At 45.4% G+C, this 17,264-nt stretch overlaps 1 protein-coding gene across 5 annotated transcripts; it reads left to right on the top strand.

Moving 5' to 3' along the window:
• The first annotated feature begins 320 nt into the window (after nt 1–320).
• LOC127023928 (arf-GAP with dual PH domain-containing protein 2-like) lies at nt 321–17,058 on the top strand. 5 transcript variants are annotated; one of them, XM_050908265.1, is made up of 12 exons: nt 321–495; nt 1,736–1,866; nt 2,559–2,650; nt 2,785–2,861; nt 3,219–3,328; nt 4,003–4,149; nt 4,899–4,982; nt 5,369–5,431; nt 6,720–6,797; nt 7,408–7,619; nt 10,322–10,381; nt 11,201–11,257. In XM_050908265.1, the coding sequence occupies exons 1-12, from the start codon at nt 402–404 to the stop codon at nt 11,211–11,213; spliced, it is 1,161 nt and encodes a 386-aa protein (XP_050764222.1). In that variant the 5' UTR covers nt 321–401; the 3' UTR covers nt 11,214–11,257. The 5 variants fall into 5 exon arrangements, with proteins under 5 accessions (XP_050764222.1, XP_050764224.1, XP_050764223.1 ...); XM_050908267.1 differs by lacking the exons at nt 10,322–10,381; nt 11,201–11,257 and having other exon boundaries at nt 2,785–2,870; nt 6,723–6,797; nt 7,408–8,422; XM_050908266.1 differs by lacking the exons at nt 10,322–10,381; nt 11,201–11,257 and having other exon boundaries at nt 2,785–2,870; nt 7,408–8,422.
• Nucleotides 17,059–17,264: the final 206 nt, after the last annotated feature.

The raw sequence follows: 17,264 nt of genomic DNA, 5'->3' as shown, positions 1-17,264 counted from the left end.
GAAAATTCATCACTAACTCATCGGGGGAGGCCTATCCTAGCTCGGTTCAGTGCTGCGCAAAGAAAGAAAAAGCCTTATCTCGCCGTAACGGGTGGCACAGGCCTGCCGCGCTGCCCGGCCGTTACCGACGCGCCTCGCACTATCGGGGACAGCGACGGGCGGGTTCTCGCGCGGCTGGCCCCGCCCGGCGCCGCCGCGGACCTTCGCGCGGGGCCGGGGCCGCCGCTCCGGGGGAGCCGCCGCCAGGAGGCGGCCTGAGGGGCGGCACAGCAGCGCCCGCCCGGGGGCGCGGGAGGGGACGGGGCGCCCCGCGGCGCCGGGGCCGCGCTCCAGTTCCTCATTTTCCTCCCCGGGGCTGAACCTCCCGCATTGCTCCGCGCCGCGCCGAGCACCGACCGGCGATGATGGACCGCGATCGCAACAAGACGCTGCTGCTGGAGCTGCAGAGGGCTGCCGGCACCGGGAACGGCCGCTGCGCCGACTGCGGGGAGCTAGGTAAGGGGGCTCCGCCCGGCAGCGCCCCCAGCCCCGCTCCCCTCGCCCGCCCGGCGCGTTTCTGACAGGAAAGTGGGGGTGAGAGAGGGGCCGGCCGTGCCGCTCGGGCTATGCCGCCGGCCGGGCGTCTGTCCATCCCCGGTCAGCCTCCCGGCGTGCCGGTCTCTGTTCACTCAGTTCCTGAAAGCGGGGCCCGTCGTCACCTTTCACTTCACGTACCACAGAGGCAGGAGGCGGGAGCAGGTGGTTTCCCGGGACGGGCAGCGCCCCGCGGTCCCGCTCTCCGAGGTGGCCGTTCAGGTGGGCCCTGGGGGGCTGCCGGGCTCCAGGCAGTCAGGGCGCGGCTCTCCTCAGCCCGGCAGAGCCGGGAGCGGTGGTGGGAGCCCCACGGGGAGAGGAGAGGACAGCGTGGGACAGGAAGTGGCCTCAGCACACCAGCAGCTTCCCCAGAGTTATTTGTAGACAGTGCACAAGGCTGGAGAAGGAGAGTGCGTGGGGTGGTTTTCCAGCTCTGGGGGGAATGTCTCTGCACTGGGGTTGGCGCAGAGGAAGGCACCAAAGAGCCTGCTGGAAAGCCTGCACCAGGCTGGCACCCTGCGCTCGTTCGAGGTGGGAGTCGCCCTCACCGAAGCGAGTAGTCCATCAGTAGCCTACAGCAGCTGGAAGAAGATGACAAGTAGCTTCTGTTTGATGTGATAAGGGAGAAGCGGAGGGCGACATGGTGAAAGTGGTGATCTAAGGAAATGGTCTTGCCAGAGCGCTCAATGCCTCTAAGCATCGACTCGTCAAGGCCGCTTCAGGGGATGCAGCAGCACGCAAAAGCAGGAGCTTTCGTGGGCAGTGGACGTGAGTCCTTGCTCTGGGTGGTTGTACTCCATTGTACTCTCAGTAGTGCTCACTGTCTGCAACATCCTTCCATTGTTAATTCAGCAACAGCAGCTTTCCATGCAGAACTAATAATTAGCTGAGCTTTTACATCACCACTCGGCTGTCTGCACAGTCACATTAATTTTTAAACAAATAGTCTGTGAAAGAGCCTACAAGTGCAGGGGCCACATTCTTCATTGGGGAAAGCAGGTGCTGTTCCTCTGAACACAGTGAAGTGACAGCCTTAAACAATGAGGTGGGATTTGATGTATTATGTGTGAAGCCTGGGCTGTACATCAGATGTGCTTTTTTGCCCTTGCCAGTGGCTGTGCCTTTTCTCATATATGAGTTCATTCTTTGTGTTTGTATCTAGATCCAGAGTGGGCTTCTTACAAACTTGGAATATTCATTTGTTTGAATTGCTCTGGAATCCATCGCAATCTTCCGCAAATCAGCAGGGTCAAATCCCTTCGGCTTGACTTCTGGGAGAACGATCTTATAGAGGTACAGAGGAAAAAACAGTAATTCACTTACTTTTCTCCACATTTTATCATAGCCTCCTCTGCCTCATAATTCTTATGTCATCCACCATGGACAGAGGAACAAAGCCACACAGAGCCAAGTTAACTCTGTGGGTAACTTTAGGGGTTTTTTTATGATCGAATCAATCAAATTACACTGATAGGTGATCATGTTTCTAACAGCCTGCAGTAGTTTTTTTTTATAGCACATAGTAACTCCTCATTGTGGTTTAGAAGCCCACAGATATTTCCAGATAGTATGTTCTATTCAGTAATCAACATACCCTTCTTAAATATTGGTTCAGCCTCTCATCTTTCAACTGAATTGTGTTAATAATATAATCATAGTTAATGTCTAGGAGGAGATGAAGGTATAGGGAGATTGTAAATGTCTTTTCTCGTCATTTTCTTCTGGTCTTTTAATCAACAAGCACAATCTCGTGTTCCTTCCCATCTGGTTCAGAACTGTAAATACTGAAAAAGGCTCCACCACACAAAAAGTGCAAACTATAGTGCCAAAGGGAATTTATAAACATATGTAGAAATGCACTGAGAGTTATGGCAAGGCTGAGCGAAAAGTCTAGTGCTCCCTTTGATACAAGTTTCATTTTATGTTGATGACATGGTATAGATTTTGTAGTTGCGCACCTAACTGTAACTTCTTTTGTATTTCAGTTCATGAAGAAGCATGGGAATCTCTGTGCCAAAGCTAAATATGAGGCGAAAGTCCCTCCCTACTATTACATCCCTCAGTCCTGTGATTGCTTGTAAGTTGATGGTGTATTTACTGCTGCAGACCTTTACAGCTATTGAACTACTGCTTCCCTCTACAGGTCTCTTTGGTTGGTTGGTGAAAATAGAGTAGAGGCAGATCAGCTTTATCCATGTTTTCCTCTTTCAGGGTTTTAAGAGAGCAATGGATTAGAGCTAAATATGAGCGTGAGGAATTTGTTGCCACCCGAGTCTGCCACGATCCTTGTTCTGCAGGTAAAAGTTAGGATTATCAGGGAAAAGGGTTAGCCTTAAGGCCAACAGCACAGTGTTATGTTTGCAACTTTGAAGGTCTTCAAGGTTGGCTTGTCATATCTGAACTGTTGGATGTGTGGGCCTTGCTTTGAGTCTAACTTTGAGAAGAAGCTCCTAAGAAAAGGCACTTAGACAAGTGCAAGGGTGTATTCAGATCTTACAGTTCTGTAGTTCTCCACTGATTTTTTCATATGAGGTGAAAATTCTCAGATGGAGAAGAGACTTGAAATTGTGCCACGTCACCGTTTACATAAACAGTCCTGCTATTGTGCTGCCCTTCTCTGACACTTATCTTGGTCCGATCTGCAGGTAGCCGTGAAGGATTCCTCTGGAAGCGTGGGCGGGAAAGTAGACAGTTCCAGAAGAGACGATTTCTCCTGTCAGCAAGGGAAGGGGTGATGAAATACTACATCAAAGAAGTGAGTTCCCCAGCCAGGTTGGCCGTAGATAGCTGGTCAACATCCACCCTCAGACCCTGCTCTTCACCAGCAAAAACCAGCATAAATAGCTTTGTCTCTAGTTTTGCAGCCAGGCCAGCCTGTGTTTGGAGCAGCCCAGATGTTTCCCCATTAACATATGTGGTATCTTAGGCAATTGCTCTTTTGGATTTAGCCCTTTTCCTCATCCCTTATCTTAACCCTGCAGCCTCTTTTTACTTAGTGAACAAAGGAAATGGATACTGGCAGTTGAATAGCAAGATGAGAAAGAGATCTGTTAGCAGCTGTTACCTCTTATATTACCAAATATTCTCTCATCAACTGCTGCAGCATCATCCTCAACATGTCTCCCTTCTGTGGGAGAGTGTAGCTAATTGTTCTCCAACTATCAGGCCGGAGATAGAACCCATCCCTTGCAATTCAGACACATCCCTCTTGAATAGCAACCCAGCATGTGTCAAGGTAAGGGAGTCGCTCTTTGTAAGTGATTTTATGTAGCATGTAATTAAGGCTCTATATTTCAGGTATATCCAATATTCAGATATTTTAGGATGCCTGCTTTCTCTTCAGTAGGGATCTAGTTCTCATACAGCTAATCTGTCCTCCATTACCTTCCCTGAGAGCACTTTAATACAGTGATGCTTTTCATTTCACAGTCCAGAGGTCCAAAAGCCATTATCAGGATTGAGAATCTGAATGCAATGTTCCAGACAGAGAAAATCCAGCATGCTCACGGGCTGCAGATCACATACAACACAGATGGTCAAACAAGGAACCTTTTTGTCTATCACGAAAGTGGAAAGGTGAATACCATGGAGATTTTGGAATAAACAAGATTCTTAGATGTTGGATCTATGTTTTGGAAGAGATACCCTGTTTCTGCAGGATCTGGTTTTATTTCAAGTCACTATGGCTTGTAGAATATAGAAGGTTGCAGTTGACACTAATAACTATAACATCTTGCTCCTGTTCTGTTGGGGCATATATTCAGCTTCTCACCCTGAATAGTCTTAAGGCTTCAGTGGGGCACGTATGTAAATCTCTGTAAGGTAACTGTCTAATGATTTTATACAATTCTGTGGTTATATTCTTTGAAGCCTTCTTGACACGCATAGAAAATATTGTTCTGCGTTATTTACACGCAAACAATGATAATTTTAAGAAGTAAGTCTACAGGTTTTGTTAAATTTCTGTTTCTTCCCTTGCCATAGTTCTCATGTCTTTCCAGGTACAAAGATTTTTAAACAATCCATAACTGAATCAACTGAAAAAGCCTGTGTACACAGACTTGGGTGACTGTCCATGCTGAGAATGTCTGGGACCTCCCTGGAGGGGCATTTTAAAATTATTTTGAAGGCTCAATGTTTTTCAGCTGTCTGGCTCAATGTTTTTCAGCTGTCTGGGACAAGTCACTGACTCTCTCTGCCCCTTGGGGAGAAGGTACCTCTTTGCAAAGAGGTCTCAAGGAAGGAGAAGGGCATTTTGGAGGGGCAGCACTCTTACTCCTTCTTGTTATTCTTGTCTTTATGTTTGTATTTGCTGTTTTCCCTAGGAGATTGTTGACTGGTTCAATGCCATTCGGGCAGCACGTTACCATTATCTCAGAACAACCTTCCCAAGTGTCCCTGAACCTGAGGTGAGAACTGAACAGGGCTTGAGGCAGTCTATGCAAACATAGCATGGGAACACATTTTCTCACTTCTTCTGCCAGAGTCAGGTGCTCAAACAGCAGCATATGGGTCTTGGGAATGGACAGAAGAGGTAGAAGGAAAGGCCACACTGGATAACATGCAAAAACGTAGTCAGCATTTAAGGCCTAAAAGTCTCCATGTGGTCCTTATAAAGTATAATCTTTCAAAAATCTTATGTTCCTTCTTATTTCAGACTTCCCTTTACTGAGCAGCCAAAAAAACCCAAACCCCAAAAGCCAAAATTGATGGTGATTAGCTTTGACAGAAACAGAACAGAAAAGCAAGGTTGAATGAGACAGACTTTTTTGTGTGTGTGTTTGTGTTCTCCTAGCTCATACCCAGGATCACAAGAAATTATGTCAAAGAAGGATATATGGAGAAAACAGGACCAAAAGTAAGTGCATACTTGGCAGTACACAAACAGGATTATTCTAGATGGAGAATATTTGATAATTCTATGATGTTTACTAGTAAACGATTTGTTGAGTGACTATATGCTTCCTGGGTCGATAAAAGACATTATATTTAAGCCTGTCATGTTCTTTGGGATCATGTTTTATTTTGTGTGGAAAATAAGACTGGGAAGAAGAATCCTCCTTGAAGAGTAAGCAAGATGGATTAGCTGGCAGTGGACATGCAAAGTCCTGTTATGCAACACTAAATGGATTGCTATATCTGCTAACTGCAGCTCTAGAACTGCAGCTCCTGCTAGAACAGAACATCACATGCTGGCTCCCCTACTTCCCTGTTTCTCTTAAAGTCAGTAGCACGTAAGTCACATCTGCTTGTAGCAGCAAAGTATGATTGAGCAAATTCTCCACAGTGAAGCCTATGGTTTGGTTTGGTTTTTTGTGGGAAAGTATTTGGGCCACCACTCCTTGGAACAGGAGAGCGAGATTTCAGGCACTGCTGAAGGAGGAGATAAAGATCTGAGGTCTTGTTTGAACGTTGCCACTTCTTGCCTTGCTCTCCTCTGAGTGAACCATGAGCCAAAGTCCCATTAAAAGTTCAGTGTTGTAATGCTGATATTGAATATGCTGGGGTTTTGGCCCAGCTCAGTGCTAGTGACCCAATACATCTTCCTGCAGGTACTTACACAGAGAATACTCACAGCTACAAGCATGAAAAATTGTGTTTTTCTCCTGAGGCCTAAATTCTGCTCAAACTGAAGTGAGCCCTAGAAGAGGACCCTTCAGTTCAGCACGGAGCAATGAATGGTCAGGGAATGGTCAGATGAGTGTAGTTGATGGAATTAGCACTTTTTTAAAAACCTAGAATTGTGCATCCTGCAATGCTAGGGACAACCCCCCAAACCAAAATGTTGAAATTGATTGCACACTCTCCTCCTCATTATCGCCACTGGCCCAGGGATCATTCTCTGCAGCGCTTTCAATTAATCCATTTGCTGCAACTTTCTTAATCCTGATCATTTGATCACTGGTAGAACCAAACTTCCCTGCCTTACCCCAAGGATTGTAATTGAATGCAAATCTCTGGTGTGAACCCAGGGAGAAGGGAGCTGAGGGCTGCACACAGCAGTGACTCACCCGTTACCGGTTTCGGGGATGAATGAAACTGAACTCAGCCTCTGAGTCATGTAAGCAGTCCAGGGATCTGCCTTGAATAGGCCAAACTCTCCTTTGGGACTTGGTCTTTAAAGAACTTCTACCATCTCCTTGCAGCAGAAGGAGGCCTTTAAGGTGCGCTGGTTCTGTCTGGATTCACAAGAAAGGAACCTGATGTACTTTAAAAATCCACTGGTAAGAGGAGTGTTCTTTGCTGTTCCACAAGCCCCTTCATGAAGCTGGGTGGGGAGGAAGGGTCTGTTCTCATCCAGCTCTTCCAGTGGCTGCGCAAGACTGAAGCAGGCTCAGTCTGAAGAGCTCATCTCCCTTGTCAATGGATCTCTTTGAAGCCGAGCTGTTTGGGAACTCTGGCCCTTACAGTGGCTGTGAGGAAGATCTAAGTCTTTTACAAGTAGCTGCTACTGCCTGTAGCATTTATGCCCGCTCTCTCCCAGCCCTCTTGCCATTGTGCCTGTAACTTTAGGCAAGATGAGCAATATACCAGTAAGAGAGGCTTGACAGCCCCAATAGCCTGCTTCGTAGCACTGCTCTAGCCATGAGAATATCCTTCCTTGCTCCTTCTGAACACCCACCAACCAGCTCTGTAAAGGTGGGTCCCTACCTCCTTCTTCTGAGAATGCCCGTAAGTGTAAAAATAACCTCCAGTGTTTCCTGCTGCCTGTCACCAAATCAGTGTCCCCTTCATGCATCCCCAGTTCCTGTTCCATATCAAAGGACAGAACGGTGTCTGCTGGAGCTGCGCTGTCCACTGGCTAATGGCTGTCTTCTGCTTCCTTCTTTCTAGGATGCGTTTGCACAGGGCCAGGTTTTTATTGGAAGGATGGATGAGGGATATGAAGTACGAGCTGGCTTGCCCCAGGGAATCCGAGTGAAGAAGAGGAAACCAGCGATCACTGTGGTCACTCCAGCGAGAGAGTTTGTGTTTATATGTGAGAACGATAGGGAGCAGAGGGAGTGGATAGACGCCTTAAATGGAGTCATTGCCCAGCCTTTGACTGGTTAAGACTAGCACTGAGTTCTGGTGAACTGCACTTCTTGGGCTCTGCTCAGCATTGCTCTGTGGCCTCTTTCTGTTCGCAAGGACGGTGCTCAAGGCCCTGCAGTGACTCTAGTACAAAGGGCTTCCTCCTTCAACAGCCACAGGCACAGGAAGGGTGGCAACAGAGAAATGAGTAAGAGGGAGTGCAGATATTCAGAAATTATCTGTGCCCCTGCAGAACCTTGCTTGAAGTGCCTTCTCTCTTCCTACCCTTCTCTGCTTTTGAGCAGAGGAGGCCTTCCTAGCCTGACATAGGGGTGAATCATCCAGTGTTGTCTTATTGAAAAAAACCCAAAGTCAGTGGAGAAAGTCTGACCCCAGAAGGGCTGGCATGCATTTCCTTCAGGATTCCTGCGGGTGCTGTTATATCAGCTCCTCCTTTTCTTGCCTTGGTCTGATGTCAGAAGGACTCCGGTACATCCTGAAGGATGTACCTGACGATCCAGCTGGTGACATATATCCTGCCTGTGAATGGGGTCATCTGTTACATGAGTACATAGGGACAGTGACCGAGAGGCAAAGATACCTTCTCCTGTCAGGAAGATGCAGGGTGTCCTGTTGGATAGATCTAAGATACCAATCCGTGCTGGAGTCGTTGGATATCCTTCTCAGGGAGGAGCAGAGTCAGGCAGCTACATTCCACCTGGCTGCAGCTCCTGTCCAGATAGGGACATGGTTGTTATCAACAGAGTGGGTTTAATGTCTTTTACAGTGTTACATTTCTGGCACAGTAAAAAATAAAAGTCAAGTTTTTATTGTGGAGGATACTGTAATGGAATCATTCTAATGACAAATACTCCTAGCTCCTTGCTTTCAACAGTCTCTGCTGATTGCCTTTTTTATGAGTGGCAAATCCAACATGTGAAGACCAAATTTTTCCAAAGCAACCCCACATAGTGCCCCAGCAAAGACACCATGAGTACAGGATGAACATACGCTCATCTGTCTCACCTCTTAAAAAACAGCTGAAGCTTAATGAGCTTGATTAGTCTGAGCATTAAAGGGCAGAAACTAGTTTTAAAAGTGTTATCTTCAGTGACTTGCCTGAAGACGCTCAATGAATGAGGACCAGCGCTGGAAGTGGAGGGTGAGTGCCTCCTGATTAGGTACCACTTACATCCATTCTGTGCAGGAACTGATGAAGATTTGCATTGGCTGATACAGTGCACTGAGTATTTTCTTGCCTCAAGACCAAGTCTGAGATTTGGTTCTACCAAGCAGCCAGTCATTCAGATATTTAATTCTTCTTTTCAGATGGCCTTAGTTTGCAAATCAAGAGGAAGTCTTGCAAACTAAGTTTCTGGTGAGGCTTCCACCTTTTGCTGACAATTGCCAGCCAGTCTGAGATATCCGGAATAGTTCTCCTCTACAGAAATGAGGAAGTGCCAATACTTGCAGGGATTAGTGAGATTTAACTCTTCCCCCCCACGCTCCCCCAATAGTGCAGAAGAATTGAGTTGGATCATCATTCTGCCTCTCTCAGCCAGCTCAACACCATCCAACTCCAAGTAATCTGCAGCAGTTTTGCTTGCTGATACACTCCCATGAACTACCCTGTGTTCCCACTCTCTCCCCCCACACAACCTGATTCATTCTAGCTCACATGCTGGTTCAGCAAGTCTTTTTAACAACCTAATCCTGCAGCCCTTGAAATCAATAGCAAAGCACCTTCTGACTTGTACGAGGAACAATGTCAGTCTTCGTTTGCTTTGACATATGTTAATTGTTATTTCGAGATGAACTGAGTAACCCAGGATGACCTCAGAAGAGTTTGGTCCATCCAGTAGCCTAAACTTGACATGGATGGGGTTCTGTAAGCCGCACTGTGCTGTGTTGCTTGCTCTGCCGGATGGGTCCGTAGACCAGCCACGTCAGCAACTCTGATATGACTTGTTACAAAACTGGGAAATTCCCTGTGAAAATGAAATCGTGCAGATAACAGCAACTTTTTTGGAGAGTCAATAAAAGTCAAGGCCAGGTCATGGAGAGCTCCGCGTCACAGTTCATTTCGACAGTCAACCCAACTCCTCGGACCAAGTCGCCAGCAGAGGAAATGCTGGGCCGGTACTGGGCTTTCTGGCTGCCGTGGGGAGCTCCCGGGCTGAGCTGCCGCAGGCGAGCACCGGGGCGCAGGCTCGGCGGTGGGGCACAGCTCCGCAGATGGCCCCGTCCCGGTACAGCGCAGCGGTCACTAACGGAGCAGATACCGGAGCAGAGCCGTCCAGCCCCGCGTCTTCGCCCGTCCCGGCGCCCTCCCGGCTCTCCGGCACACGGCAGGAGCCTCGCGGGAGGCGGGAGGAGGCGCCCGGGGGAAACGAAACTCCGCCGGCCGCTCCGCTCCGCCCCGAGCCGGGCCGGGCCGGGCCGGGCCATGGCTGCTGCTGTCGACCTCGGGCGGCTCCTGGGCGCCGTGGACCTGAGCTGCGCTTGCTGCCTGCAGTACTTCACGGAGCCCGTGTGGCTCACGGGCTGCAGCCACAGCTTCTGCCGGCCCTGCATCATCGAGTACTGCAAGGGGAGGCAGCGCGCCGGCTGCCCGCTCTGCCGGGAAGGCTTCGAGCTGAAGGACCTGAGGCCCAACCGGGAGCTGGCCGCTTTGGTGAACTTAATCCGGCAGGAGGTAAAGGAAGAAGAGTTGGAAACACGGCATGAACCGAAACCCTCTGGAGCTGTTGCCTGCAGCGACTGGAGCTCGGCGGGGCGGCGACGTGGGGAGAAGGTACGGCCGGAGGCAGCCCGGGGCTCCTCCCCGCGGCACCCCCCGGGACAACTCTGGCCACAGTTCTAAATTCTTCGCCAGGGTCAAAAACATGGGGACGTGGCTAGGATTGAGTGAACTTTATCTTTCTTTTCGCTCCCCCCTGCCCCCCCCAGATATTTTACATTTCCCATGCTAATATTAGCATTGTCATAACAATATCGTGTATGTTGAGCAGACAGGTTTAGCTAAAGCAGTGTTGGGGTTCGTTGGTGGTGTCTTGATACATTGAGGACTGCATAGGTGAATTAGAAGAACTAATAGCTGTATGTATTCAGCTGATGTACAATAATAGTGGCTAACTGTTCTTTGTGCTGGGTGTTATTTATCACACCAGCATAGCATTGGAGACTCCAGAAAGGACACATAACATTATTATACAGTGCTACAGCTCCACCCAGCTGAACGGCACAAAATGGGACTGGTTCATTATCTAGATCTCTGCTTAAAATAACTCCCAAACTTGGAGGAGATGAGAAAAATCTGTTGACCTTCATTATTTTAACAGATATGTATCTAAAAAGCCTTCTTCAGTCTCTGCAGTCAAGCAAAGAGCTGAAGCTCACAATTATATTTGAACATGTAATTGATGACTGTTGCGTGTTGGCTTCATTGTGACTATTCCCATTCATAATTAATTGTGTCTTCCAGACCCCTCCTCAACAGTCCAGTGCTTAACTAATGTCAATGATGTAGGGATTTTTGTTATCCTGCTGCTTAACCTAGTCATGCTTTCTTTGAGGGTTATATAGATAAATGGTCCTATGTGTCACTTTAAAGGAGGAAGAGATAGGGGACATCTCCAAGCAACTAGAAATGACTGTAGAGACCATCCACCTCTTGAGGAACGATCTCAGTAAAACAAAGGTACATATTGTACATTCATTACCTGCAGTTAGCTTCTGTTTCCACTGCCACCTGGAGACATGATTGACTCCCGTGTAGCCTTCCAGCCCAGAGCAGGAATCTGCCTTTTTGTTTCCTTCTTTTGCTGTCACAACTCTGTTTTTATTGATGAGAATGAACTATGGCACCAGCTGTACTAACTCCTGTCTTGGCTGGCACAAAGGCCACTGGAGTTGAGCATTGTTGCCTTTTTCTGCCTACCCCAGGAGTAGTCTGAATGTTTCTGGTACTCTTAGATGCAAAATGAAAATCGTAAAGAGGGAATATTGACCTTTCTAAGTTGTCAAGCAAAGACTGCTGGCCATAAAATAGTCAAGATCCTTAACATGTCCAAAATCTCATTGCAGGTAATGCAGAGTAGCGTCAAATATATTTTATTCCTTTGAATAAAGGTAGCAGTTTCTGGTCTGCAGGGATCAGTCAAAGAGCACGTTAGATGGGGCAGTAGATTCTCATATTCCACACATCTTTTCTAACAACACAATGAACTCCACTTTTGCTGCCTTTCAGGAATATACATCTCAGATCAAAAGCCAGATTACTAAAGATTTCCGTTGCATGAAGGAATATGTTGAAAGACAGGAGAGAAACACACTGATGTTCATTGAACAAGAGCAAAAAGCAGCTCAAGAGAAAATTGAAGAGACTATTCACCAGCTCTGTGTTGAAGTGAACAAGCTCACAGACATCAAAGCCCAAACGGTAAGTGATGAAATGAAGTGGCAGAATATGAGTAGAAACTCTTAAGCTAAATATCTTGGATAGCTGAACATGTACAGAGCACTTTCAGGTCCCTACTGCATTATTCTCACTAGAGACAATGACACCAAGTCACAGATACTGCTGTTACCAGGGAAAGTTTGGAGTGAGAAATTCAGAGGGAAAACATATTAGAAGAGGCATAGGCTGGGGATGCAATTCAGAACTAGATTTGTTCCAAGGACATTGGTGAGCTGGAGTGAAGTGGGGACTGCATTGCTTAAATCCAGTCCTGCGTCAAATCTAAGGTTAAGATAAGATCCTTTATTATCTTTAAATTTTCCAGAATATGTATATACACCTATGTACACAAGTTAAAGAACTCACAAAGTTATTAAGGACTTTCTAAAAATTTTCTCGGGGAAAATATGTCAAGGGCTCTCAAAAGAGGCAGTTAAAGCACTTTAAATTATGCAGAGCCCGTTTTGATGTTGAAAACAACAGTTCCAATGATGCAAATTAGCTAGCGGGAATTTGGAGTGGGGCTCACCGGGTGTGACGGTGCCAGGAGGCAGAAGTGGACTTCCAGGGCCAAGGCACAGGGGCCTACGCTGGAATTCACCTCATGTAACTATGTATTTCTATCTGATCCAGAGTCCAGTTACAGGCAATGAAGAGAAACAGGTACTTTTAGAGCGTGAGTCATCTGGCCTACTTGAGACGCCTACCTGCAAATGAGATTAATCAAGCCTTCAAAAGGCCTGTTTCTTTCCATAGACTATAAAGGCAGACTAAGAGAACAAGCTCAGATGTAGATTTCCATAATTTCTAAATTTAGGCAAATGAGACTTACCCTTTTGTGGGTATTTTATGCTAGATCTCATATAAATGTATTTTAAAACTTTTGGTTTGGGTTCTAGAACAAGAAGAAAGTTTAAAAAGAGAAAGTTTGTGTAAACAAATTATTTTGTTTTTTATTAAGAATAAACTATCCTTTCATATTTTCTGTAAGATTAGTTCTGTAAGGCTAGTTCTTTCACATAACTATCCTACAAAGGAAGCTCTCAATACAAAGAATAAGATTTTAGAGAGATCACTGCTGTTTTTCCACTGTGGCTTTACAGTATCATCTGATATGCTAGATGAAATAACTGCTATTGTTTACATCTTCCCCTTGATTCTTTTATTTCATTATTAGAGTAACTTACCTGAGGGACATCGGTACAAAGGCTCACCTTCAACGATGAATAAAAATACATTTGATGAGAAGCTTAATGTTGTCAAAAGTGCTGTAGAAGGTCTTAAGAGAAAGTTGGAAATTTTACTTTTGGAGAAATACGCTCAGCAGCTCCCACGAGGTGCGTTTTCCTTATTTTGAAATCTCTTTTCTAGAGGGACTGTATCTAGCAGGGTCCTGCATGTGACCCCCCCTCAACTCAGTCCCTTGCATGGGGGAGTTGGACTGCTGTAATTTGACACTACTTTGACCCCACACTAAAGATTTATATGAAAGAACCGTTCTTACAAACAGGTCTGTAACTTTGGAAAACAAAAACTTCAGAGAAAACAGATGAACATGTGTGTGATTATTATAAAACCCCTTGCAGTTTTGGAGACAATATGATTACTTTATACTTCTTTCATGGGAGCCCAAAAGAAAAGAACTGACTGACATGCAGATCAGTAACGGAGAATGAAATATAATCCATTTAAATATTTTTTTCTAAATACAGAGTAATGTAACAGCAAAGTCTTTGCTAAGAGCAGACAAAAAATTCCCTCCCACCAAAAGCTGTGTCTAAGCAAAGCTTTAGAGCTGGTATGGCCTTTGTTATGGAGTTCTCCTCCTCCCAGCACTGTCTGTCTGCTGTAGAAAGACCACTGAGTGTTTTTGAGAGCAATTTAAGACTGACCTAAAGCCCCACTGCCACTGAGGGGCAATCGTCCCCTTCTCACCCTTTCCAATACTACCTGCCTTTTTCAAGCACTAGTTCTCCAAAAACCCAGATACTTAATCATATTTTTACCTCAGGTTTTTCTTATCTCGATCTTTTCAGCAATTGAGTTTACAGCTTTGCTCCACAATCATTTTTACTAGCAAAACCGAGGAATCAGTGGGCAGAGGTGTGGGGCAGGAACATTTAAGGATGGCTTTCATGATGAAGCCAATATATTATGTAACTATACCAGAAAGTGTCTGCAAATGAATCTTGTAAACATGCACTACAATGAAAATTAGAAACAGCCCTTAAAGCTGTAGGGCTGAATGTCAGGCTTTTTGGTCAGCAATTAGTGTAAAAAATTACTTTGTGCTTATAAAATACACGTGCAAGTAACACAAGAAACACATGATACTCAGAAAAGAATGAAGAACACCGTAAACACTTTTATGACAGAAACTGGCTTATCTGCATAGAAAGATCCAACTGCTTTACCCATCCAACTTTTCTGACTGCTCCATTCTGACCACACTTAGGGCAGCAGTGTACCTTTTTGGATAAAAGTGTTTGCCTACACATCCTTTGATAATTTATACAATCAAAAAAGCAACTCTGTTTTGTACTTTAACCATTAGCTAGGTTTATTTTATGTATGTTTTCCTTTAGAAGCATAAATACTTCCTATTTACATTTTGAAGAAGTGCCTTAACACTTCAATTTTTTCGTATTTAGTGCAACCTCCAGACTTCTATCAGGAGACAAGTGTCTGCTCATTATCTCCAGAGTCTGCAGCTAAAAATCCAGAACCAATGATTTCAAGCCAGTTTTCTCAGTGTAAGTATGCAAGCCAGCATGACTCTTCAATAATAATATTCAAGTGACTATGAGACTGTGGGTTTGCTGAGGAAAACTGTTCTTACAAACATCAGCAGGAGATCTGGCTGTTTACCTGAAGCATAGAAACACAATGAAGTTACCATGAATTAATCAGTTACTGCAGCATAATGCCATACTATACCTGACTACATATGCAAGATAAAAAGGATAAGAAGCCTGTTTCATGGAGGTATATAAGCTGTGTTGTAGCTTGTGCTGGCTGCAGAGTCTAAGTTGGTGTATGGGCGGTTACTGCACCTTGCTGATCTTTAAGGTCACCCACTGTGTTAAGCTGTAATGACTCCATTTTTTGTCTGAATTCTGCATCATTTTTACAGAAATATTTTTACAGTCAACACACAGTACTACAGCTGTAGCTTAAAACACAAAACAAATATTTTTGCTGGTAGAATGTGCAAAAACATGTCCCAATGAACAGATGACTGTGTAAGATTTATTAAGGTAAGCATCCCATTTATTATTGGCAAAAGGGTAATTTTTTTATAAGGTTGTGGTTAGGAATAAGATCCATCCTGTAGAATGCCAAGTACCTTCACCTTCCCACTGGAGTGCATGAGTCTGTCATGGATGTTTACACAATTGTGCCTGTTAAATGTTTCAGTATGCTCAGGATACAGTTGTTAGTGTTTGGTTGAGGATTCTTGCTGATTCGCAGGATTGAACTTTGGTTAAGGTTTATTGTATGATCATTGGTTTTCATTTGTGTTCTTGAGTAGGGATGCACATCCACTGTTATTTAGGATGCATGTAAATACTGAGGTGATCTGCCTTCTTGTTGCCCGCAGGTGAGAATATTTTCCTTTCTCTCTTCTAGGGGCAGATGATGTGACTTTTGATCTCACAAGAGTATATAAGCGCTTAGCAATAACAGCCCAGAACAAGAAAGTAATGGTTTCCAGCTACCCGACTGATTATGAACCATCACCCAACAGATTCTGCATCAGCCAGGTGATGTGTTCGCAGAGCTTCTCTACTGGGTGCCACTACTGGGAAGTAATTACCAAGGACAGTGATGGATGGGCTGTTGGAGTTGCTCATGGAATGATTGGTAAAAGGGACAAATTAGGAAGAACAGAGCATTCCTGGTGCATAGAATGGCTAGGTCCCAAAAAGCAGCTGTCAGCATGGCATAGGGATCAAGAAACATTGTTACACAAGGATAAACCATTGAAGGTTGGAGTTTTCCTGGAGCTACAAAAGAAGACCGTGTCATTTTACTCCATCACTGACAAAGAAACGCTTTTGCATACTTTTGAAATCAATACCTCAAATCCTTTTTACCCTGCTTTCTGGCTGTATAGTCTAGAAAGAAATGGATCTTTAACTATAAGTCACACAAACAGGAGATAAAGCCTGTTCAGAAAAGTGACAGTTTTGCCTACGACTGCAGAGCTTCTATACAAGCTTCAGTGTTTAGCACAGGAATTTACCAAGGAGTGCATAGCTACCCAGGCTTTCCTGGAAATCTTTGTCTGCTCTGCTTTTCTTCATGCTGTGCTCTGATCTAGCCATACTTCATTAAAGCAATTCCAGTGTATGCTAAAGGTGGTAACCATCCCTGTGGGAGTGAGGTCGATTTCTTAAGCAGCTTTAAATAGTCCCAGGATATTCCTAGGAAGGAATGCACCAAGGAAGCTCTGAGGTTGGGGATAAGCCCTTCCCATGGACCTCATTTTCCTACATTGATCCAAAAAATTACAGGAGAACAGATGATGCCATTACATTCTGTCAAGTGAGCTTTCTTTAGAAAGATCTGCTTGAGTAAGGAATGCTCAGAGGGCAAGAATGTTACTGATCTCTTGCATGAAAATCCTTCTCTTCAGAGTAGGTACTAAAGTACAGGAAATAGGCTCTGTATTTGAGGACCTGACACTTCAGGGAGGTGTCCCAGAAGAACGTTGTCTCATTGGCACCGTATCTTGTTTTAGTCTTGCCCAGGCCACAGGGTTGTCAGTCCTGGTGGTGGTGTGACCACGGGAATGGTTTTGGAAGCGGATGTTTTCAAATGTGTTTGTACCGGCTAATAAATCATGCAGGCACTTTATTGCTCTTTTAAAGAGCCGGGAAACAGGACTGTGTCATGGAAAGGACCATCTTTTCTTGCCAGGGAGCCTGAGGAAACAAGAGGTTCTATGAGTTTCCTTGCCAGCATACAGGCAATGTTTCTGCCCTTGTTTGTCGCATCTTTCTAGCTGCAGGGAGGTCCCTGTTGCCTGTGTTGGGCGAAAGGGCCAGAGCTGAGATCCTGCAAAACCTACTGACAGCTGAATTTCTGAGAGGACCACTGCTTCATGCAGGCAAACTGAAAACAGAGTTCCCAAGAAGCAAAAGCTTTTTCAGGAAGACAGTAGCATTCCAGAATGAACAAAATAAGAAGTTTCATGTGAATAAAGCATGTGGGA

This window comes from Gymnogyps californianus, chromosome 19, assembly GCF_018139145.2.
Source record: "Gymnogyps californianus isolate 813 chromosome 19, ASM1813914v2, whole genome shotgun sequence".
NCBI classification, from domain to species: domain Eukaryota; kingdom Metazoa; phylum Chordata; class Aves; order Accipitriformes; family Cathartidae; genus Gymnogyps; species Gymnogyps californianus.
Note: the sequence above shows the minus strand (reverse complement) of the source record. Positions and strands in the feature narration are given on the sequence as shown.